Below are 26024 nucleotides of genomic sequence, written 5' to 3' on the forward strand. Positions count from 1 at the left end.
TGATACCCGGTGAGGTGAAGACAAGGTAGGAAGATCTTCAGGGGCTTAGTGTTAGGTTTATTTAAGGGGGGTGTGGGTTAGATTAGGGGTATGTGGGTGGTGGGTTGTAATGTTGGGGGGGGGTATTGTATGTTTTTTTTTTACAGGCAAAAGAGCTGATTTTCTTGGGGCATGCCCCGCAAAGGGCCCTGTTCAGGGCTGGTAAGGTAAAAGAGCTTTTAAATTTATTAATTTAGAATAGGGTAGGGAATTTTTTTATTTTGGGGGTCTTTAGAGTAGGTGTAATTAGTTTAAAATTGTTGTAATATTTTTCTTATGTTTGTAAATATTTTTTTATTTTTTGTAACTTAGTTCTTTTTTATTTTTTGTACTTTAGTTAGTTTATGTAATTGTAGTTATTTGTAGAAATTGTATTTAATTTATTTATTGATAGTGTAGTGTTAGGTTTTATTGTAGGTAATTGTAGGTATTTTATTTAATTAATTTATTGATAGGGTAGTGTGAGGTTTAATTATAACTTAGGTTAGGACTTATTTTACAGGTAATTTTATTATTTTAACTAGGTAACTATTAAATAGTTCTTAACTATTTAATAGCTATTGTACCTAGTTAAAATAATTACAAAGTTGCCTGTAAAATAAATATTAATCCTAAAATAGCTACAATGTAATTATAATTTATATTGTAGCTATATTAGGATTTATTTTACAGGTAAGTATTTAGCTTTAAATAGGAATAATTTATTTAATAAGAGTTAATTAATTTCGTTAGATGTAAATTATATTTAAGTTAGGGGGGTGTTAGTGTTAGGGTTAGACTTAGCTTTAGGGGTTAATCCATTTATTATAGTAGCGGTGAGCTCCGGTCGTCAGATTAGGGGTTAATGTTTGAAGTTAGGTGTCGGCGATGTTAGGGAGGGCAGATTAGGGGTTAATACTATTTATGATAGGGTTAGTGAGGCGGATTAGGGGTTAATAACTTTATTATAGTAGCGCTCAGGTCCGCTCGGCAGATTAGGGGTTAATAAGTGTAGGCAGGTGTCGGCGACGTTGAGGGGGGCAGATTAGGGGTTAATAAATATAATATAGGGGTCGGCGGTGTTAGGGGCAGCAGATTAGGGGTACATAAGGATAACGTAGGTGGCGGCGCTTTGCGGTCGGCAGATTAGGGGTTAATTATTGTAAGTAACTGGCGGCGACGTTGAGGGGGGCAGGTTAGGGGTTAATAAATATAATATAGGGGTCGGCGGTGTTAGGGGCAGCAGATTAGGGGTACATAAGGATAACGTAGGTGGCGGTCGGCAGATTAGGGGTTAAAAAAAATTAATCGAGTTGCGGCGATGTGGGGGGACCTCGGTTTAGGGGTACATAGGTAGTTTATGGGTGTTAGTGTACTTTAGGGTACAGTAGTTAAGAGCTTTATGAACCGGCGTTAGCCCATAAAGCTCTTAACACCTGCTTTTTTCCTGCGGCTGGAGTTTTGAAGATCCCATTGAAAAGATAGGATACGCAAATGGCGTAGGGGGATCTGCGGTATGGAAAAGTCGCGGCTGAAAAGTGAGCGTTAGACCCTTACCTACACGACTCCAAATACCGGCGGTAGCCTAAAACCAGCGTTAGGAGCCTCAAACGCTGGTTTTCACGGCTAACGCCAAACTCCAAATCTAGGCCTTAGTGTTTTATTTTCTTAATTTTTGTTCAAAAGTTCCCAATAATTCTTGAGTTGACTGTATAATTTCCCAAGTCAGTGTTAGGTTCTAATTCACATCAGTCCCAAGATATATAATTTTATGAAGTCAGTAATACTTAAAACATTTCAGCTATTTGTTGTCTATTATTTAGCTTATGAAGTGTGTTTGCAGAGCTGCATATATTTAAAAATAATGTTTTTCCTGCAGCTTCCAGATGAATCAACCATATGCACCTCTGACCATAATTGTACTGCTGGGCTAGTGGGCACACACAGCAATGGTAGGCATGAAAACTTTCCCCCCCCCCCCCCTCTTCCTTTGGACTTTACTGCTGACCTTTGGAGTTGTGTATTATAATAAAAAAAAATCCTATCCAAAAAAAGCTATTAGGACCTTGAGGTTCCGGCAGCCCAGGAGTTAATGATTATTTGCAGCAACACATTTCTTTGGCAGCCGAGAGATTAAAATTTATAACTGCACAAGGATTCACTGCAACACATGTACAGAGTTTAGTCAAATACAGTATTTGTACAGAAAAAAAGCAAAACTTAAAAGTGCAAAAAGAAATTGCTGTAATTTGTTACAGCATTTTCTTATTGCCCTCTTGCTAGCATATAACCATGTGTTTAACACCTGCAAAGGGATTAAACACGTAAATAAAGTCGGCTCACACATCTGGTGAACCAAAGACAAGAGGTAAATGTGTACCACCAATAACCAGCTAGTTCCCTGCTGAGGATATGTACATATGCTTTTCAACAAAGGATACAGAAGGAACAAAGTCAATTTGATTATAGAAGTTAATTTAAGTGTGTCTTAAAATTACCTTCTCTACCTTAAAGTGAAGGTAAAGTTTTGTTAACCAGCAATCGTTTTTATGTTCCTTTTACTAACCCAAATCCAGTCGCTAGGTTTGTTTTTAATAAATTATTTATTTTGTTCTATTTATACATTTACTTTTCCTACCGTTCCCTGCAGATTCTCCTCCCATCCTCCATTTCCGGGTTTAAGATACTGTGACGTATAGAGCGGTCCCACCCGCTCTATACGTGTCTAGTAAGCTCGTGCATATCGAGCATGGATTAACCGTGCATGCGCATAATTTAAGGACAGTGATCTTTACGCAGGCGTTAATCGCGGTTGTTTGTCTCTACTGCAACATAGTATTGAATGAGTTGCGAGATTCATTCAATACTATATTGGACAACACATAGAATAGTTGTGTGTTTTGCGAGTTTATACTGTGCATGCGCGAAACGAGTACGCGCACGCTTGGAAATTGAGGAGGAGAAAATGTAACGCATGCGCATGTAGACCCATATGTTGATGCTGAAATTTGACGGCCGCCTAACGGCCAAACAATCAATTGGATGGCTCAAGCACGTGATCGTTCTTTAGAAAAAAAAAAAAAAGGCTACGGGTTGTTTTTCGGAAAGCTGATTAGATGACAAAAAAATTAGATAACTCAGGTAATATGTTTTTGAAACAATTGATGAATGAAACTTATATTTTATTTTCCTTCATATCTATAATTGTTTGTACTAAAGCGTTTGACTTTACCTTCACTTTAACCATTTTTTTACTTTCATATTCCTTTTAAAGGAACATAAAACACTAATCACAAGAAAAGTTAAAATATCCACAATGTAGGTTTGTGTACTGAGGACACAACCCCATCATTGCTATGCCCTAAAAGTAAAAGTACCTCATTGTTGCTGCACCCAATGTTCTCATTCCACTGTTTTCTAGCAGTTTTGATTTACATAAAGGTGCTGGGAGCAATCTTGGACATTTTGTCGTCCTAAACAAGAGCACGCTCCCATGCGCATACATGAAATCCTGTCCCATTATAAAAAGCACCCTGTGCAAGACAAATACCTCACAAACTTCTGCAGCGCTACTCTTACTGCCCGCTGCTGAACTGCTTGTCACTCAAGCATGCCCAATGTGTCTGCAGCTCTGAGAATAATGCTCTGTGGACAAGCTTGACTACATGAGCTGTTTCTGCGCATATCACGTGACCACCTATGTTACTGCGCATATCACGTGACCACCTATGTTACAACGCATATCACGTGACCACCTATGTTACAACATGGTGGCAATCTGTGGGATGGTTTCACTAACAAATGTAAAAAGCCAGATTTATTCAGTGCTAATATTTTTGCCATAACTTTGCCGTTTTATATGTTATTTAAAATGGTGCTTATTTCATGATCTGGTTGGTGGTCGGGGTTCCTTTTTAATACCCATCCTTAAGGTATTTTTCTCCCTGAGCACAGATTAATCTAGTGGTGGTTCCATCTATTAATTTTGGGGTTTTGAAACCCCCCTGTATAACTCTCATTGGGTGATTTGAGGACAAAAAGAAATTTTCAAAATCTGGCCTGTTAGTGTGGCTTGACGTCTGTAGGGAGTCCTCCTCCTTCCTTTATAAGAAGTTTAGATTTGAAGTTAGCAGTGCATTCTTCTATCACCAGAGATCCCCTATGAACAATGTTTAAATTCCAAGTCTGTTTAGCTCAAAAATAAAATTAGTGCAAATGTCACTCTAAATAATGCAGTGGATAAAACTCTAAAATTTGGTATTGGCTGACTGAAAATAGACCTGATATTAAAACAAAAACCTTACAAATGTGTTCATCATATAGGAGAACAGACTGGAAAGTGTGTAAAATATAATGAAACTGTCAAAACCTGTGAAGTTTTTGCATGGTGCCCAGTGGAAAATGACACAGAAACGCCAAAGTGAGTGATGTATAACGTAAAGACATTTTCCTTCAGATCAAAAAATAAAAAAAAATCTCTGAAGGGCAGAGGAAATAAAACTGTTTTATAATACTACATTCTTGCTTTGGTTTTAGACCTGCTTTCCTCAAGGATGCGGAAAACTTCACAGTTCTTATAAAGAATAACATCTGGTATCCAAAATTCAAATTCTCCAAGTAAGTTTGTGGTAAGCTCTGTTACTTAAATATTTTTTAAATGTCTTCATGAAAATGATGCCCAGGTTAATGCTCACCATTTGTGTTGTATAAAACATTACCACATATTTCTATATAATGTCAGGAATTGACATAAATAAACTTTTTAAATAAAGGGTATGAAAAATATTTTAATAATTTAACTATTATGAGCTAGATTACAAGTGGCGCACTATCGTTTACACGGGCACAATACCTTATTACATGTTAGTTAAATGCAACCTCACAAGCGCAAATTGCACTCATCAGGTTAGCGCAACTGAAGTCCTTGTGTAAAGATTTAGGATTAAATATAAAGTTAAATCAAACACAACATAAATACATTTAGAAAAAGCGTTACTCGTTCATACACTATCTAATTAATAAAAAAATTATTCATATATAAATATTATTTTTTTAATAAGAGTTATAAGGAATATGACAGTGTTTGAATGGTAACGGCTATAATTTTAAAAAAATGTGTGTGTATATGTACAGTATATGTATATATGTGTTATATATATATATATATATATATATATATATATATATATATATATATATATATATATATATATATATATATATATATATATATATATATATATATATATATATATATACAAAAATAACTTGTGAATCCTTTGCTGCATTGGAAACAGTGTAATCAGAGAGTTTCTGTGGTAATAGCAAGTCTTCTGACTTGTCTAGATTTGTAAATGGTTTACACAATGAGTTATTTTCTCTACATTTTGTATTTGGTGGAGGAGTTTAAAATCCCCACACACACACACACACCTAAATATGTGTATGTATATACATGTGTTTTTATATATGTATATACATACATATAAACATGTATGTATATATGCATTATATAATATATATATATATATATATATATATATATATATATTTATACATTTTTTTTTTTTTTTTTATTAAAGAACATTTTATTCCGCGTTGTGAGCAAAATCGCTAAATAGCACGTCATTTGTAATCTGGCCCTATGTAAGTTAAAGGGATATTAAACCATAAATACTTGCTTCACAAAACAATGTATTCTCAAAAAAGATTAGCCTTGGAATAATATGTATATGTATTTTTACCATTATAATAGGCAAATAAAGGAACTCAGCATGAAGTTTGTTTTGTTTTTGTTTTTTATACTTCATGACTGAAAGTCCCTTTTATTTACCATCACTTTAATATCCCTTTTTAAGGGGACATAAAAATGCAAAAATAAAATTCTCTAAGTGAATACTTCCTCTTTGCATTAAATTCCCTTTTTAAAAAATATTTTTATGTAGTTTGTTTTCTCCATAGCATCATTAATAACCATGAAATTATTCACCATGCAAATAGCAAATCTTTGTTTTACATTACATAGTAACATAGTAGATGAGGTTGAAAAAAGACCGAAGTCCATCGAGTTCAACCTATACAAATCTAAAAGACTTACAAAAAGCTCCAGTTAAGTTTAAATAATCTCACTAAAAGGTGACCCATTTAATACTAACAATCCTATTTATGAATTTTGTTTATAGACAGAAATGTATCCAAACAATTTTTAAATGTATCTAGGGTATTGGCATTCACTACCTCCTTTTGGTAATGAGTTCCACAATTTTATTGCTCTTACAGTGAAAAAATATTTCCGTTGCAGGAGATCTAATCTCCTTTCCTCCAACCTTAAATTGTGACTCTTGTCACAAACAATTTTCTTGGCATAAACATAGCTTCTGCCATCTCTGTATATGGGCCTTGAATATATTTATATAAAGTAATCATGTCACCTCTCAAGCGCCTTTTTTCTAAAGAAAACATACCCAGTTTGGCTAGCCTCTCCTCATAGCTTACATTCTCCAATCCCCTTATTAGCTTTGTGGCCCTTCTCTGAATTTTTTCTAGTTCTACAATATCTTTTTTTGCGATCGGTCCCCAGAACTGAACTCCATACTCAAGGTGAGGTCTTACCAGGGCTTTATATAGTGACAGAATTATGCTTTCCTCCCTTGAATCAATGCTTCTTTTAATACATGCTAGTATCTTATTAGCCTTTGAAGCCGCTGCCCTGCATTGTGCACCCATCTTTAGCTTATCTATTACTACTCCCAAATCCCTTTCCTCCTCTGTTTGGCTAAGTCTTGTCCCATTTAAATACTACGTTGCCTGTTTATTTTTACTTCCAAAATGTAGAACCTTCTATTTTCCCGAATTAAATCTCATTTTCCATTTACCTGCCCATACTTCTAATTTTTGCAGATCCCTCTGTAACAAAAGTTCATCCTGCTCTGACCTAATGACCTTACTTAACTTAGTATCATCTGCAAAAATAGAGATGTCACTATTTAATCCTTGCTCCAAGTCATTTATAAAAATATTAAAAAGAACAGGGCCCAGTACTGATCCCTGGGGGACTCCACTAATTACCTTTGTCCAATCTGGAGTATGATCCATTTACTACTACTACTACCCGTTAATACCTATCTTTTATCCAGTTATTTATCCATGAGCTAACATTTTCAGCTATTCCCAGTCCCTTAATTTTGTGCATTAATCTCTCATGTGGCACTGTATCAAATGCCTTTGCAAAATCTAAGTATATCACATCAACTGATTCCCCTTTATCTATATTTTTACTTCCTCATAGAATCTAATTAGATTAGTTTGACATGATCTATTTCTCATAAAACCATGCTGATTAGAACTCATAATCTTGTTTACACAAATATACTCCTCAATATAATCCCTTCAAATATCTTCCCCACTATTGATGTCAGACTAACTAACTGGTCTATAGCTTCCTGGATCATCCCTGCTTCCCTTTTTGAAGAGTGGCACCACATCAGCTTTACGCCAATCCTGGGGTACCATGCCTGAGGATAATGAGTCTTGAAAAATTAAGAGTAGAGGTTTTTCTATAACGGTGCTAAATTCCCTTAACACCCTTCGGTGTATTCCATCTGGGCCTGGAGTTTTATTTACCTTTAATATTATCCTTTTTTTTTTTTTTTTCATGATATCCTCTATACATAACCCAGTTAATGGTATGGGCTGGCATGTTCTATTTTGTTTCAAAGTATCATCCAATGGTTCTTCCTCTCTTGTGTATACCGAAGAAAAAAAATGGTTTAGTACCTCAGCCTTCTCCATGTCACTGTTAATCATGCTACCCTCCACACATTTTAATGTACCTATATTGTCTTTCTTAGATTTGTTTGCTATTTATGTACTTAAAGAACTTTTTAGGGTTAGACTTAGAATTCTTTGCAATTAATTTTTACATTTTAAATTTTGACTAATTTGATTGCTTTTTTACATGCTTTGTTACATTCCTTATACTGTCGGATCAGGACCCAAGACCTATGATAAATAGGCCTCTATATCTGTATTGTTTGATAGCACTAAATCCAATATAGCGTTACTCCTAGTTGGCTCCTCTAATAATTGTGAGAAGAAGTTATCCCTGAGAACATTTTAAAATCTATCCCCCTTAGATGAATTACTAGTTTTCTTTGCCCAGTTTATATCAGGGTAGTTAAAATCTCCCATAATTACAGCACTGTTATTAGCAGCCTCACCTATTTGCATTGGGAGTTGTTTCCTACAGGTCACTAATGTTGGGGGGCTTGTAGCATGTTTCTAGTAAGATTATTTTTTTAAAGATTTCCCCCCCCCCCCCCTCTTTATTTCCACCCACAGGGTCTCTACATTGTCGCCTGTATCATAAATATCTTTCATTATTGTAGGTTTAATATACATGCAGATTCCTCCACCCCTTTTATTATTCCTGTCCCTCCTAAATAAAGTATATCCCTCTAAGTTAACTGCCTAGTCATGTGAATCATCCCACCGAGTTTCAGTACTTTTGTATTTGACTGTAACAAAGCTTTGAGTTGTTGCTAAAACTGAGCTAATTGGCAAGCAAACAAAATTAACCAAAAGACAACTGTAATTGACAGGGGTTTCTAGGTTTAAGTGATTTTAATTTCCCTTTTTTTCTTTCTTTTTTTTAACAGAAGAAATATTCTGCCAAACATCAGTAATAGCTACCTCAAGACTTGTCTGTATGATCGAATACATAATCCATTCTGCCCAATATTTCGGCTGGGAAATATAGTTAGTGAGGCAGGAGAATCCTTCCAAGACATGGCGGTGCAGGTGCGTGATGATACAGGGATTGATATAAGGGAATCTAATTCATGATATGTGTGTGTAGGTTTGTGGCTCCCTACTCTACAGAAAATAAATTATTAGGCGAGAGGGAGGGATGGGTCCCTACACTACGGTAAAGAAGCTTATGATCGGTTGGCGATGACCATTGGGAGAGGGGAGGGTTAGAGAGCTGTTTGGGAGGGATCAGGGAGAAGGAGGGTAAGGAGGGAGATCGCTACATTGCAGAAAATTAAAAAAATAGATACAATTCATTTACAAAAAAAACAAGACTGCCAGTAACTAAGATGGTGATAAGCAACGTGGGGGAGGGGGGGGAGAGTGTTTTTTGGGAGGGAGGTGGGAGGCGGTAGGCAACTACCTACACAACAATAATAATACCCTTGGTAGCTATTTAACCCCTTTACTGACAGGAATTTTTAACCATTGGTGTTATGATTACACAAGCAGTATGTAAATAATTCAGTGAGAAACCCATATTTAATGATTTTTTGTTTTTGTTTTTTATATGATCTCATATGACGGTGAAATAGTGGCATGGATTATACCAAAATGAGTCTAGATCAATACCTTGGTTTTTCTACTAAAAAATATATATAATTTTGATAGGCAAATAAAAAATAAAAAAAACAATGCTCTTTTTCTGTTTAAATTGAGTGATGGTAAAAATGCTAAAAATTCTGTTATTTTGGGCAAGTTTTTTTTCTCTGAAATTCCCAGTAGCAAAGGTGTTATTTATGAAGGGCCATATTACAAGCGGAGAGATAAGTTATGCACAAGCGAAAAGGGGTTTAGCATAAGTGCACGTCATTTTTTTCGCTCATATTGCAATTTAAAAGTAAACGCGATCCCTTGAGCATAATTGAAGTTATGCCCATCTGGATAGTGCTTCCTCAGAGCAAAACAAAAGTGTTATGAAACACATAAAAAAAATACATTACAACGTACAATTACACTCATAATAACACTATAAAAGTTATTTCACAAAAAAGTGATAAGGGCTCAAAGATATGAGGTCTTGGGTGTCAGGAAAAAAAGGCAGGCTTTCACATTGAGATATATACATATCTAAAGATGTATGTGTGTAATTTATATATACACAGAGAGGAGCACACTCATACAGGAACGAACAACCGGCTCAATACCATTCTTGGCCTGTTCTATGGTAATTTACCACCTGGGTGCAGCTTCTTTAGCCCAGTAATGCTTTTTACAGAGAACACTGAGCAAGGAGTCCATGTCTGGATTCCCCTTTTTCCCATAGGGAGACTATATACACACAGAGAGAAGCACACTCACAGGAACGAAACAACCCAGCTCAATACCATTGTTGGCTTGATATACTACAGGAAAGTTCTACTCTGTGAAAAGCATTATTGGGCTAAAGAAGCTGCACCCAGGTGGTAAATCACCATAGAACAGGCTAACAATGGTATTGAGCCGGTTGTTCGTTCCTTTGAGTGTGCTTCTCTTTATGTATGTAGTCTCCCTAAGGGGGAAAAAGGGGCAGCCAGAGGTGGACTCCTTGCTCAGTGTGCTTAGAGGAATATGGCTACACCTCACTGACGAGGCCCAATGAAGGCCGAAACGATCGTCTGGGGTTGCTGTGATCCTTGTTCAGGGAGGAATTGCCTGGTATTTCGGCGCTGGACTGACCGTAGTAGGCGGGATCAGACTGATATATTACAGGAAAGTTCTACTCTGTGAAAAGCATTACTGGGCTAAAAAGAAGCTGCACCCAGGGGGTAAATCGCCATAGAACAGGCTAACAATGGTATTGAGACGGTTGTTTGTTCCTGTGAGTGTGCTTCTCTTTATGTATATGTGTGTGTATATGTATAATGTGTGTGTGTGTGTGTGTACATATGTATTTACAGACGTATATAAACACATAAATAAATATGTATACATATATAGAAGTGCTTTGGAGCCCTTAGTAGTTAAAGGGATAATTTAATAGTCAATATTAAACTTTCATGATTCAGATAGATCATGCAACTTTCTAATTTACTCCTATTATCAGTTATTCTCTTGGTATCTTTATTTAAAAAATAAAGAATAAGCTTAGGAGCTGGCCCATTTTTGGTCCAGAACCTGGGAAGCACTTGCTGATTGGAGGCTAAATGTAATCCACCAATTAGCAACAGCTACCCAGGGTGCTGAACCAAAAATAGGCTGGCTTCTAAGGTAACATTCTTGCTTTTTCAAATAAAGATACCCAAGAAAATGAAGAAAAATTGATGATAGGAGTAAATTATAAAGTTGCTTAAAATTGCATGTGTTGAGTCATGAAAGTTTAAATTTGTCCAGACTATCCCTTTAAATATATGCAAACATGTAAAAACATATTTATGCAATATTAATTTTTAATAAAGATTTACTGTAAATATTTTACATTCCAATGCTCTGCACCTAGCAGAATATGAAGAGATATTCTTATAAATATTTCACATTCCAATGTCAGGCTTTTTACTCACTTCGGGTTAGCGGGAGCAAAAACCGTTTACTTTCAACTAATAATACGAACGCTACCCGATGCGCGCAAAAAGCTTACTTCTAGCAGGGTTGGCGAATTGAGTTGGAGCATTAAATAATGCTTCATTTGAAATCTAGCACTAAATGTCTTCAACCACAAAATTAAAATAAAGTTAGTCTGTTTTGCAACGTGCATGAAAGATTTAGTGTACAGTTATAAATTTACATCCAAACGTTAACATGAATATTGCTTGTGCATCCATTTTGTCTTTGTCTATACCAGAAGTGACTCTGTGCCAAACGTTGGTCAATAGGATGCTGCCTGACATTTCACAATTGCATGTACTGCTTTTTTTTATTTTTTTATTTTTTATTTATTCCTGTGTAATTAACATACAAATTGTACATTTTTGGTGAACATTTTTGTTATGATTTTTGAAACACATTTTTCCTATGTATTTTTGTGTTAAAGGAACCCAATTTTTTTCTTTCATTATTCAGATAGAGCATGACATTTTAAGCAACTTTCTAATTTACTCCTATTATCAATTTTTCTTCGTTCTCTTGCTAGCTTTATTTTAAAAGCAGGAATGTAAATCTTAGCAGCCAGACCATTTTAGGTTCAGAACCCTGGATAGCACTTGCTTATTGGTGGCTACTTTTACCCACCAATAAGCAAGCATAACCCAGGTTCTCAACCAAAAATGGGCCAGCTCCTATGCATCACATTCCTGCTTTTTAAATAGATAGCATGAGAACAAAGAAAAATTGATAATAGGAGTAATTTAGAAAGTTGCTTAAAATTGCATGTTCTACCTGAATCGTGAAAGAAAAAAATTGTGTTTAGTGTCCCATTAATGGTTAAATACATCTGCTTCCTATACGAAAATGCAGTATATGCCCCTTAGCGATAGTCCCTGTTTTCAGGGTAAAAAGTGGCTTTAGATAATTTCACCAGGGAAATAGGACTGGCAAGCATTATTAACTAATCTCATTCGCCCAGAGAACTTTAGATAATCAGCACCCAAATCTCTCCGGTCACATGAGATGTTCTCAAACAAACATCCTCAAACTTGGCCCTCCAGAGGTTTTGGAACTACATTTCTCATGATGCTCAGCCAGCATATCAGCTGGCTGAGCATCATGGGAAATGTTGTTCCAAAACTTTTGGAGGGCCACGTTTGAGGATGTCTGATCTAAAATGATCCTCCAGCACTGCAAGATTCGAGAGAGGTACATTTTTCTATACTACTGCAGTGAAAACATTTCAGTTTAATGTGTGTTTGCTGCAAACCTACGCCTAGATTTAGAGTTTTGTCGGTAACGACCTGCGTAGCTAACGCTGGCTTTTTTTCCCCCGCACCTTTTAAATACCGCTGGTATTTAGAGTTCACAGAATGGCTGCGTTAGGCTTCAAAAAGGGAGCGTACAGGCATATTTATCGCCACTGTAACTCTCAATACCAGCGGTGCTTACGGACGCGGCCAGCTTCAAAAACGTGCTCGTGCACGATTCCCCCATAGAAAACAATGGGGCTGTTTGAGCTGTAAAAAAACCTAACACCTGCAAAAAAGCATCGTTCAGCTCTTAACGCAGCCCCATTGTTTTCTATGGGGAAACACTTCCTAAGTCTGCACCTAACACCCTAACATGTACCCCGAGTCTAAACACCCCTAACCTTACACTTGTTAACCCCTAATCTGCCAACCCCTGCATATTTTTTTAACCCCTAATCTGCTGCTCCGTACACCGCCGCAACCTACATTATACCTATGTACCCCTAATCTGCTGCCCCTAACACCGCCGACCCCTATATTATATTTATTAACCCCTAATCTGCCCCCCACAACGTCGCCGCCAGCTACCTACAATAATTAACCCCTAATCTGCCAACCGGACCTCACCGCTACTATAATAAATGTATTAACCCCTAATCCGCCTCACTAACCCTATAATAAATAGTATGAACCCCTAATCTGCCCTCCCTAACATCGCTGACACCTAACTTCAAGTATTAACCCCTAATCTGCCGACCGGACCTCGCCGCTACTCTAATAAATTTATTAACCCCTAACACTAACACCCCCCTAACTTAAATATAATTTAAATCTAACAAAATAAATTAACTCTTATTAAAAAAATTATTCCTATTTAAAGCTAAATACTTACCTGTAAAATAAACCCTAATATAGCTACAATATAAATTATAATTATATTGTAGCTATTTTAGGGTTTCTATTTATTTTACAGGCAACTTTGTATTTATTTTAACCAGGTACAATAGCTATTAAATAGTTAAGAACTATTTAATAGCTACCTAGTTAAAATAATTACAAAATTACCTGTAAAATAAATCCTAACCTAAGTTACAATTAAACCTAACACTACACTAGCAATAAATTAATTAAATAAAATACCTACAATTATCTACAATTAAACCTAACACTACATTATTAATAAATAAATTAAATAAAATACCTACAAATAAATACAATTAAATAAACTAACTAAAGTACAAAAAATAATTTTTTTTAATTACAAACATAATAAAAATATTACAACAATTTTAAGCTAATTACACCTACTTTAAGCCCCTTAATAAAATAACAAAGCCCCCCAAAATAAAAAAATGCCCTACCCTATTCTAAAATTAAAATAGAAAAGCTCTTTTACCTTACCAGCCCTTAAAAGGGCCTTTTGCAGGGCATACCCCAAAGAATTCAGCTCTTTTGCCTGTAAAAAAAAACATACAATACCCCCACCACCCACATACCCCTAATCTAACCCAAACCCCCCTTAAATAAACCTAACACTAAGCCCCTGAAAATCTTCCTACCTTGTCTTCACCATGCCAGGTATCACCGATCGCTCCAGGCTCCGAAGTCTTCATCCAAGCCCAAGCGGGGGCTGGACATCCATCATCCGGCTGAAGTCTTCTATCAAGCGGCGGCTGAAGAGGTCCAGAAGAGGCTCCAAAGTCTTCATCCTATCCGGGAAGAAGAGTAGATCCGGACTGGCAACCATCTTCTTCCAAGCGGTGACAAGCGGCTCCATCTTGAAGACCTCCGGCGCGGATCCATCCTCTTCTTCCGACGTCCTAAATCCTAATGAAGGTTCCTTTAAATGACGTCATCCAAGATGGCGTCCCTCAAATTCCGATTGGCTGATAGGATTCTATCAGCCAATCGGAATTAAGGTAGGAAAAATCTGATTGGCTGATGGAATCAGCCAATCAGATTCAAGTTCAATCCGATTGGCTGATCCAATCAGATTGAGCTCGCATTCTATTGGCTGATCGGAACAGCCAATAGAATGCGAGCTCAATCTGATTGTCTGATTCAATCAGCCAATCAGATTTTCCCTACCTTAATTCCGATCGGCTGATAGAATCCTATCCGCCAATCGGAATTCGAGGGACGCCATCTTGGATGACGTCATTTAAAGGAACCTTCATTCTGACTTAGGACGTCGGGAAGAAGAGGATGGATCCGCGCCGGAGGTCTTCAAGATGGAGCCGCTTGTCATCGGATGAAGATAGAAGATGCCGCTTGGAAGAAGATGGTTGCCGGTCCGGATCTACTCTTCTGCCCGGATAGGATGAAGACTTTGGAGCCTCTTCTGGACCTCTTCAGCCGCCGCTTGATAGAAGACTTCAGCCGGATGATGGATCTCCAGCCCCCGCTTGGGCTTGGATGAAGACTTCGGAGCCTGGAGCGATCGGTGATACCTGGCATGGTGAAGACAAGGTAGAGGAAGATCTTCAGGGGCTTAGTGTTAGGTTTATTTAAGGGGGGGTTTGGGTTAGATTAGGGGTATGTGGGTGGTGGGTTGTAGTAATGTTGGGGGGGGGGGTATTGTATGTTTTTTTTTTTTTTACAGGCAAAAGAGCTGAATTCTTTGGGGTATGCCCCGCAAAAGGCCCTTTTAAGGGCTGGTAAGGTAAAAGAGCTTTTCTATTTTAATTTTAGAATAGGGTAGGGCATTTTTTTATTTTGGGGGGCTTTGTTATTTTATTAGGGGGCTTAGAGTAGGTGTAATTAGCTTAAAATTGTTGTAGTATTTTTATTATGTTTGTAATTAATTTTTTTATTTTTTGTAACGGCTTTTTTTATTTTTTGTACTTTAGTTAGTTTATTTAATTTATTTATTGATAGTGTAGTGTTAGGTTTAATTGTAGATAATTGTAGGTATTTTATTTAATTAATTTATTGCTAGTGTAGTGTTAGGTTTAATTGTAACTTAGGTTAGGATTTATTTTACAGGTAATTTTGTACTTATTTTAACTAGGTAGCTATTAAATAGTTCTTAACTATTTAATAGCTATTGTACCTGGTTAAAATAAATACAAAGTTGCCTGTAAAATAAATATAAACCCTAAAATAGCTACAATATAATTATAATTTATATTGTAGCTATATTAGGGTTTATTTTACAGGTAAGTATTTAGCTTTAAATAGGAATAATTTATTTAATAAGTGTTAATTTATTTCGTTAGAATAAAATTATATTTAACTTAGGGGGGTGTTAGGGTTAGACTTAGCTAGCTTTAGGGGTTAATAAATTTATTAGAGTAGCGGTGGGGTCCGGTCGGCAGATTAGGGGTTAATACTTGAAGTTAGGTGTCGGTGATGTTAGGGAGGGCAGATTAGGGGTTAATACTATTTATTATAGGGTTAGTGAGGTGGATTAGGGGTTAATAACTTTATTATAGTAGCAGTGAGGTCTGGTCGGCAGATTAGGGGTTAATAATTGTAGGTGGCGGCGACGTTGGGGGCGGCAGATTAGGGGTTAATAAATATAATATAGGGGTCGGCGGTGTTAGGGGCAGCAGATTAGGGGTACATAGGGATAACGTAGGTTGCAGCGGTGTGCGGTCGGCAGATTAGGGGTTAAAAATTTTTATTAGAGTGGCGGCGATGTGGGGGGGCCTCGGTTTAGGGGTACATAGGTAGTTTATGGGTGTTGGTGTACGTTAGAGCACAGTAGTCAAGAGCTTTATAAACCGGCGTTAGCCCAAAAAGCTCTTAACTACTGACTTTTCTGCGGCTGGAGTTTTGTCTTTAGATTTCTAACGCTCACTTCAGCCAAGACTCTAAATACCAGCGTTAGAAAGATCTCATTGAAAAGATAGGATACGCAAATGGCGTAGGGGGATCTGCGGTATTGAAAAGTCGCGGCTGCAAAGTGAGCGTTAGACCCTTTCCTGACTGACTCTAAATACCAGCGGTAGCCCAAAACCAGCGTTAGGAGCCTCTAACGCTGGTTTTGACGGCTAACGCCAAACTCTAAATCTAGCCGTTAGACTTTATATCAGTTCCAGGTGCTCCCCTGTTAACCTTACCCTCCCCTGTGAGATTCTCTATCCCAGAGATCTTCATTACTTTCTGTGGGAGGCAGCTCTCTCAGCGAGTGCTGCCCCTGTGAAGTCTGCACTATAATTTCTCTCCAGGCAAGAGAATTTTTGATCAGGCCCTTTACGACTGGGTTTCCACTTATACATTACCTAATTATCAGCCAAATTGATCCCTCCCTAGCCAATTGTGTGTGCTGAATCAACCCTAGTAATCAAGGAGAGGTGAGTTACTACTCATACATTACCTATCTATCAGCCAAATTGATCCCTCCATAGCCCATTTTGTGTGCTGAATCAACCCTAGTAATCAAGGAGAGGTGGACGTCAGAGCAACATCTGTCATTGCATATACTGTAAGTTACAAATACTGTAAAGCCAAAAGTATATGGACACCCTTACTAATTACTTAGTTCAAGTGTTTCAGCCACCCCTATTGCTATGCACAAGTACCTAGAATCCAGCACTAAGCCATGACATTTCCATTGACAAACATAGGTCATACTGAAGAGCTTAGTGACTTGCAACTATCATAGAATGCTACCTTTGCCACAAGTCAGTTTGTAAAATATCTGACCTACTAGATCTGTCCTAGTCAACTGCTATTATTGTGAAGTGGAAGCATCTAGGAGAAATAACGGCTCAGCCACAAGATGATAGACCACACATAGAACACTCAAACTCATAGAGTGCTGCTGATGTGTGTAACGTAAAAAGCTCCTATCATCTGTTGCATCACTCACTACAGAGTTCCAAAATGTTTCTGGAAGCAACAACAGCACAAGGACTGTGTCTCAGGAGCTTATAAATGAGTTTCCATGGCCAAGTGGCTTTAAAGAAGCCAGCCGTCAATATTCATGTCAGGCATCGGCTGGAGTGGTATAAAGCACACCTCGACTGGAGTCTGGAACAGTGGAAACTATTCTCTGGAGTGATGAATAACGCTTCACTATCTGGTATCTTGATGGAAGAATCTGGGTATGGCTGATGCCAGGAAAACTACTTACCAGAATGCATAGTGCCTACTGTAAAATCTGGTGGAGGAGGTATAAGGGTCTGGTGCCGTTTTTAGATCATTTGGGCTATGCCAGTGAAGGGTCATCATAATACTTCAGGATGCAAAGATATATTAGTTAATTGGGTGCTTCTAAATTTGTGCCAAGTTTGGGGAAGGCACAGTGGTAGATTGTGATAGATTTGATAAAAGCTTTTAGGATGTCTGTTTAATTGTGGGTAACAATGGCATACCTATAGATTTATGGGCTTGACCAACTCCAGTATACCAAGTACAAAGGACACGAAGAAACTGTGCAGCTGGTGAGCAGACATATTTTATATTCTGTACACATGGAGATAATTAATCGTGTTTTGTTTATTATCCTCTGATGCATGTTGAGACTATTTAAGCCTGATAACCTTCATGATAGAAACTTCTTCTTTTTTGAAACTGCAATTCTTCTCTTAATGTTATTTATTAATACTACTTGTTTTCTTGCTTCAGGGGGGGGTTATGGGTATTCAGATTAACTGGAACTGTGATTTGGACAGGAAAAAATCAGACTGTGTCCCAAAGTATTCATTTCGGCGTTTGGACAACAGAGAAGTTGAGCACAATGTGGCCCCTGGATACAACTTCAGGTAGAAAATTTTTCTCTTACAAAAAAAATAAAAAATGACTGATCCAATGCATTTTAATGATATTTGCTATCTATACTGAATTTTCCTCACTGATGATTATATGACTTCAAGACATTTACTTTGTATTTCAGATTTGCAAAATATTATAAAGATAAAAGCGACATAGAATCAAGAACATTGATGAAGGTCTATGGAATTCGCTTTGACATCCTTGTGTTTGGAACTGTAAGTTGTCTTATAGTTTTGATTTATTTCGTACATAGATCACAAGTTTGTTTTGGTTTTGTTTTTTTTTGTAGAAATTTGTGACTTAAAGGGATATTCCGGTCAAAATTTAAATACACATGGTTGAATTACATCTTTGAATAGAAACATATCTGCAATATACATGTTTTGGCAAAAAATGCTTCTAGTAAAAGTTATCACTGTTGTGAAAAAGACAATGCAATAAATTTTTGAAATTTGTCAGAAAAAACATCTACTACTCATTTGAAGTTGACTATTTCCACTCTTGTATCATGTGACAGCCACCGGCCAATCACAAATGCATATATGTATATTCTGTGAGTTCTTGCACATGCTCAGCAGCTGGTGACTCAAGTGTAAATATTAAGACTGTACATTTTGTTAATGGAAGTAAATTGGTAAGTTGTTTAAAATTACACATTCTATCTGAATCATGAACGTTTAATTTTGACTTGAGTGTCCCTTAATAAATGCTAAAAAAAATGCCAACATTTTAAAGGTGGTATCTTCTTTTTAACATTTTTTTTAACTAAATAGATAAGAGAATAAACATTTCACAGCCCATATTTAATGTTTTCCAGGAGTTGGCTGGTAATTTAACAGCTTTATGCAGTTTCACAGAGAACACCTGTCACTTCTTTATTGAACCTAATAAATAAAACCTGTTTGTTTTCCCAGGCAGGGAAATTTGACATAATTCCAACTATGATTAACATCGGATCTGGTGCTGCATTGCTTGGGGTGGTGAGTTTTTTGTTTGTTTTTTACAGGCTTTTTTTTGCTTATGCTGTTTGATGTCTTGACTTCCCTCTTCTCTCTGTTTTCTTTTTCTTTTTGTCTATTTATTCTTGTATTCTTGTCTTCCACACCAATGGCATTATCATTGTTTTAAGAATTGTTTTGTTCGGACAATAAAAAGTGTATTCATCATTTGCATATGTTGCATTACATTTCTCTTGTTTCTTCTTTGACCTAGTCACATTTTTGCTCTAAATTTCATAACTGCCAGTGTAAAATCCAGTGAGCACCAATTTGGGGCTAGGTCTCAATCCCTTTGTGTCCAGACCGATGATTTTATATGTATATACATTTTTATTTTATAGTTGGGTTTTTTTGTTGTTGAGGTTTTTAGATGCAACAGTGAGTACAACATGGCTTTCCACATATATAACATGCGTATTGGATGGATTCAGAACAAGATGATGATAAATTACATCTAGTACTAAAAGTTACTATAAATTATTTTTTTAATATAATCTTTGTAAAAGACTAGACAAATTACTCAATATATTCCTTTAACAATGAACTACTTGTCAGTACCACAGTGGAAGAGTTAATAGCAAAAGCATCATATAAGACAGACTGATACAAGAAATTCCTTCATACTTTAATGTGTTAAAAAAAAAAAAAGACTTAAGGTAACTATACATTTAACTTGCATATGAACAGACTGTGTATATAAATTCGGGGGAAAAAATTTGCTTTTCCATCTGCACTTATAGGTGTTCTGGGGAGGTAGGAGGAGAATGGGTCTTCTCTTCACTCATATACAGGAAAATAACCCAGAGACAAGTTTGATTAGAAGCCCATAAACTCAGAAATGGCTGCCCAAAATGTTCTTAGGGATGATTAAATTAATAAACTGTAAAGAGGTTCCCTATGCTTTCCTCTCTGAAACTCGTATATACCACAGATTTCTTATTTCTGCATAAAGGTCAGTTTAACCTGAAAAAGATACATTCTCCCATATTTCTAGTATACTTCATATTATTTAACACCTATGACTAGGTACAGCAAATACCTGGCTAATGTTAATTTCACTTCCAAAAAAATATAGACACTGATATATACACTAAAGTACGGGCTTTACAAGGAACAGAAACAGAAAAAGTCTGCACAGCGGAGCGCTCCAGATTCAAAAGTCCTCCAACAATGGCACAATAGAGAGAGGGCGGGAATTAATTTCCCTTACTCACAGGATGACTGGGTCATGGGTCAAGGCAGCTCCTTCCTGCGTGACTACTCAGCACGCCAAAATTGAACAAAGTAAATTTAGAAGTAGGAAACAGAAGAGCACTTGGATTCCCAGTATAAAAAAATTCCAAATTTTATTGTAAATCCTCGTAGGGTAAAAACATGGGTATTAAAACATGCAACAAGTGTTCCAGAATGGTATGCAGGTACTCGGCGTAAGCTGCATCCAGGTGGATTCCGAAAATGGCAGGGTGGTTCCGTCACCACAATAGAATGCCCTTCCGTAAATGGCAGGGTGGTTCCGTCACCACAATAGAATGCCCTTCCGTAAATGGCAGGGTGGTTCCATCACCACAATAGAATGCCCTTCCGAAAATGGCAGGGTGGTTTGGTGGTTCCGTCACCACAATAGACTGCCCATTGGGCAGACTTTCCCACTAGTTGTTTTATATTGTTAAAATAATGAGGGACCCGTGCAGGTATCCATTATACCTATCTTTCTAGATTTACTGAACAATGTAACCACTCAGGATGTAATAACCTGCTTAATCATACAACTTCTGGAAAATCTTCATTCTGTATGTTTGTAAACATGTGTGGAAATATGTTACTTATATGAAGATGTATTTACTGATCTTGTACCTGTAATGATGTGTAACCTCAATAAAAAAAAGTATTAAAAAAAATATCAGGATTAATTACAGATTACATGAATGAAAGTCTCTCACTCATTTTTTTTAAATTATATCCTATGACTTAAGCGAATATGCTCAAATTTACCTTCACCTTAATGTATAATAGGGATCACTCAATAGACAGCTTTTTTTTCTTTTCTTTTTTTGTCGGTCCCTTTTGGCCATTTTATTGGGTTAAATTCTTTCCCTAAATCTAACTCCCAGCCCTTGAGATGGAGTGAGAAAGGGAAGTAAGGACAATTCAACAAACCTTTGTAGTGCATGGATAAGCGCTCATTATAGCTGAGCTCTACTTCTCGGACGTGCGGTTGCTTGGTATGGCTCTAGTGGGATATCACTAGGCTGCACAGCAGAGCTTAGAGTGTACTGTGTAAGGATGAGCACCGTGTACACAAGCATTGCACTCTAAATGTAACCTTCTTTATTTTTAACTTTTAGGCCACAGTACTGTGTGATATCATTGTCTTCCAATTCATGAAGAAAAGGCATTACTACAGGGAAAAGAAATACAAATATGTTGAAGACTATGAATTGGTGAGTAATTGTCATTATAATAATACATGAAAGGGCTTATAGTATTTCTGGTTGTCGATCACTAAGTTCTGTCATTCAATACTGTGGTTTTTTTTTTTTTATCCATTTAAAAGTATTTTGTCTGTATAAAGGCTAAATGTACTATAAAAGTATGTAGCTCAGAAAAGGATGCGATTACCTGGGATCCTTTTTTCAAATATAGAAATATTGCAAAAGGAAAATAACAACATAGAATCAAACTATATGCAGAAAGGAAGAGGCAGAAGGAGGAATAAAAGATGGTGGGGTAAATAAATTGTAATTTAACAAATGTGCTTTCCTTTTTCACAAACAAAATGATGTTACTGGCATAGAGATTAAAAAAGTATATTTATTTTATTTACCTGCACTTTAAAGGGACAGTATACTGTAAAATAGTTTTTTCTCAATGTATTTTCAATGATTTGTTATACCAGCTGCAGAGTATAAAATGTATGAGAAATTGTATTTTCATGTTTATTTGTGTACATGAAATAGCTGTGTTGTGCTTTTAAACCACAACCTTTTACAATGGGTTGAGCTTGCAGGTAATATCAGATCTCCTTATGTTATCATTTTGTGCACACAGACTTGCTTCCTTATTTTATATCAGTTTGTAAATCAAAGCTGGAAAATTAACATAGTATTACTTTACTATTCTGCACCCCACTGGGAGTGTAATTTCTTCTGCTTTACATAGGCTTGTCAATAGCCTGGGCTTCAGTATAAAAACTTTCAGTATAGGTGGGAATACAACAGGTTAAATTGGTTATTTCAAATGCTGAAATAAGGAGCTACTTGTAATCCATTTAATACACCCCAGCAGGTAAAATGGATTATTGGGAATAATTTTAAAGGGGAGAAAAAAAATTGGGTAAACTGTCTCTTTAAGGTAATGCATCTCTCCTTTTTTCCATCTTAATATGAGGAGAGTCCACAACTTCATTCCTTACTCGTGGCAATACAGAACTTGGCCACCAGGAGGAGGCAAAGACACCCCAGCCAAATGCTTAAATACCTCCCCCCAGTCATTCTGTGCTTTTTCGTCACAGGAGGATGGCAGAGAAGTGTTGGAAGATTTGTAGTAGTCTCTTATGGAGGGTAGTACTCTTCGCTATGGGACTGGAGTTTTAAGTAGTCTTGTCAGCCTCTCAGTGAGAGCATTGACGAATGTTAGGGTCTGGGGATGCAGGGACAGTCTTTTTGCAAAACTATCCAGACTCGTATTAACAACTCCTAAGCAATCAGTGTTGACGAGTTTCACTGCCTGCTTCTATCACTCAAGTCCATGTCAGGTGCGATGCTACAAGACTGTCAAACTTGAGAGGCTGTGTGTCTGTTCCACGGCAACGATTCCGGTAAGATCATTTCATTTTATCTCATATGATAACGTAAGGAGACGGGGTCACAGTGGGACTCTTTTATCTGTATGGAATCAAGGGTTAATATCTCCGGAAGGGGATTATTGAATAGGGGGGATTTATACATGATTTGCTTTATTATGTTTTTTTTATGCTGCAGCATGTGTGAGATGAGGCTCTGGCAAATGTGTGAACATTCAGGTTTTACTTTCGTTTTGGATAAATGCACTGCCTGTCAGTTTGGCACACTTTCTTCCTGCAGCAGGGGTGGTCATGCATGGCACTCCATGTGACCGGGTGTGGCCTCATTAACTTCCTTTTTCCTGACCGTGTGGTTTACAGGAGACAAAGCGGTTTCTCTGTGGGGCCTGGGTCATAGGAGGTGGTGAGTGCCCCGGCCATTGGGAGTATAAAGGTGCCATTTATTTTTTCTATAGTCCATCGTACAAGTGCAAGCTATGGAGGACTCTGATGTGTTAGAGGGTGCTCAATTATGTTCCACATGCCTTGATAGAGTACTTATATCTAAAAAGGACAAGATGTTTAGTACCACCGAGCTGTCCACCTCTGAGGGGTCTCCTTCCTGCGAGATGCGTTTCCTGCAATCATCTCCTATTACACATGCAGCTCCCCATTGCACTACTAATCTTCCTTCGGGAGGGGCCCTCTTACTGCTAGACTTTTCTGAACAGTTGTAAATAGAACACTTACGCTTTCTGTTGAAGGAAGTGTTGGCTACGTTAGAGGTTCCGGAACCCAAGTTACCCAAGGAACCTTCTATTCCTAACCTTGATAAGGTTTATGAGGACAGGGTGGTGCCACAAACTTTCCCGGTTCCCGTAAAGATGTCAAATATTATTAAGAATGAATGGGAAAGGCTTGGATCCTCCTTTTCCCCTTCTTCCTTTAAGAAATTGTTCCCGGTTCCTGACTCCCAATTAGAGTTGTGGGGGTCTGTTCCTAAAGTGGATGGAGCTGTCTCCATGCTTGCTAAGCGCACCACTATCCCGCTCGAGGATAGTTTCGTCGTATAAGGAGCCCATGGATAAGAAGCTGGAAACTATGTTAAGAAAAATGTTTCAGCACATAGGATTTTTGTTTCAGCCGGGAGCGGCGGTTGCTGCGGTGGCTGGAGCCGCTACCTATTGGTGGGACTCCCTGTCGGAGATAATCGAGGTGGAAACTCCACTCAATGTGATCCATGAAAGAATTAAGGCCTTGAGGGTTGCTAATTCATTTATTTGTTATGCAAATTATCCTCTTGAATGAAGACATCAGGCTTTTCTGTTCTAGCCTGTAGTTGAAGTCTTGGTCAGCTGACATGACTTCCAAATCTAGATTACTTTCCCTTCCATTTAAGGGGAAGGTTCTTTTTGGTCCAGGACTGGACTCTTTTTATATCCACAGTCATTGGGGGCAAGGGTGCTTTTTTTACCGCAGGATAAGAAAAATAAAGCTAAGGGACAAGGTCCTAATTTTCGTCTCTTTCGTTCGGATAAGTCCCAACGTCGGCAGCCCTCCGCAAAGTCTGATCAGTCCAAGGAAAAATGAAAACCAGCTCAATCTTGGAACAAGTCCAAGCAGAACAAGTAGCCTGCCGAGACAAAATCGGCATTAAGGGGCGGCCCCTGACCCGTCACTGGATCGTGTGGGGGGCAGACTATCTCTCTTCGTGGAGGCATGGCTGGGAGACGTGCAAGACTCTTGGGTTCTGGAGGTCATTGCCCAGTGTTACAGCATAAATTTAAAATCTTATCCACCCAGGGGCAAATTCCTCTTATCAAACTTGTCTTCAAGAACAGAAAAATGAGACGCCTTTCTAGGGTGCGTGAGGAATCGCTCCTCCCTAGGAATCATTGTGCCAGTTCCTCTAGCACAAAGAGGTCTGGGATACTACTCAAACCTTTTTGTGGTCCCAAAGAAGCAGGGTACATTTGCCCGATACTGGATCTAAAGTGTTTAAACAAGTTTCTGTCGGTACCATCATTCAAGATGGAAACGATAAGGTCTATTCTGCCCTTAGTTCAAGAAGGACAGTTCATGACCACAATAGACTTGAAGGATGCTTACCTTCATGTTCCAATACACAAGGATCACTTAAAGTTCTTAAGATTCGCTTTTCTGGATCAGCACTTCCCGTTTGTAGCTCTTCCCTTCGGTCTGGCTACTGCTCCAAGAGTCTTTACTAAGGTTCTGGGGACTCTGCTCACTGTGGCGAGATCCAGAGGCATTGCAGTAGCACCTTATTTGAACATTCTGGTCCAAGCTCCATCCTGCCGGCTGGCAGAAGACCATTCGAGAGCATTTCTTCTTCAATCTCATGGATGGAAGATAAACTTAGGAAAGAGTTCCCAGTACCAGAGTGGAGTTCCTGGGCAGATAATAGATTCCATATCCATTAAGATATTTCTTGCAGACCTGAGACGTTGCAAAATTACTTTCAGTTGTCTTGTCCTACAGACCTCCTCAAGGCCATCTGTAGCCCAGTGTATTGGAGATGATTGGGCTCATGGTGTCCAGCATAGATATTATCCCATTTGCCAGGTTCCATCTTAGACCTCTACAGCTTTGCATGCTGAGGCAATTGAACAACGATCACTCAGATCTGTCTCAACAGATTTCTCTGGACAACCAGTCGAGAGAATCGCTATCTTGGTGGCTCTGTCCAGGTTGCCAGTCCCAAGGGACATGGTTCTTGAGACCATCTTGGGAGATTGTGACTACCGACGCAAGTCTCTCAGGATGGGGAGCCATTTGGGGTGCCAGGAAGGCACAGGGCCGATGGACTCGAGAGGAATCTCTTCTACCAATCAACATTTTGAAACTTCAAGTGATCTTCAATGCTCTGAAGGTTTGGCCTCTTCTGGGTTTGTCCCAGTTTATCAGATTCCAATCGGTACCTCT

At 37.8% G+C, this 26024-nt stretch overlaps 1 protein-coding gene across 1 annotated transcript in view; it reads left to right on the forward strand.

Annotated features, from left to right (window-relative positions):
• P2RX4 (purinergic receptor P2X 4) overlaps positions 1-26024 on the forward strand; it is a 49917-nt gene that overhangs the window by 9939 nt on the left and 13954 nt on the right. The window contains exons 4-11 of the mRNA XM_053701735.1: positions 1898-1970; positions 4342-4438; positions 4555-4635; positions 8676-8817; positions 18156-18292; positions 18424-18517; positions 19217-19282; positions 21646-21741. Coding sequence (XP_053557710.1) covers positions 1898-1970; positions 4342-4438; positions 4555-4635; positions 8676-8817; positions 18156-18292; positions 18424-18517; positions 19217-19282; positions 21646-21741 — 786 coding nt within the window. The remainder of the gene's footprint in view (positions 1-1897; positions 1971-4341; positions 4439-4554; positions 4636-8675; positions 8818-18155; positions 18293-18423; positions 18518-19216; positions 19283-21645; positions 21742-26024) is intronic.

Source organism: Bombina bombina, chromosome 2, assembly GCF_027579735.1.
Source record: "Bombina bombina isolate aBomBom1 chromosome 2, aBomBom1.pri, whole genome shotgun sequence".
In the NCBI taxonomy this organism is placed as follows: Eukaryota; Metazoa; Chordata; class Amphibia; order Anura; family Bombinatoridae; genus Bombina; species Bombina bombina.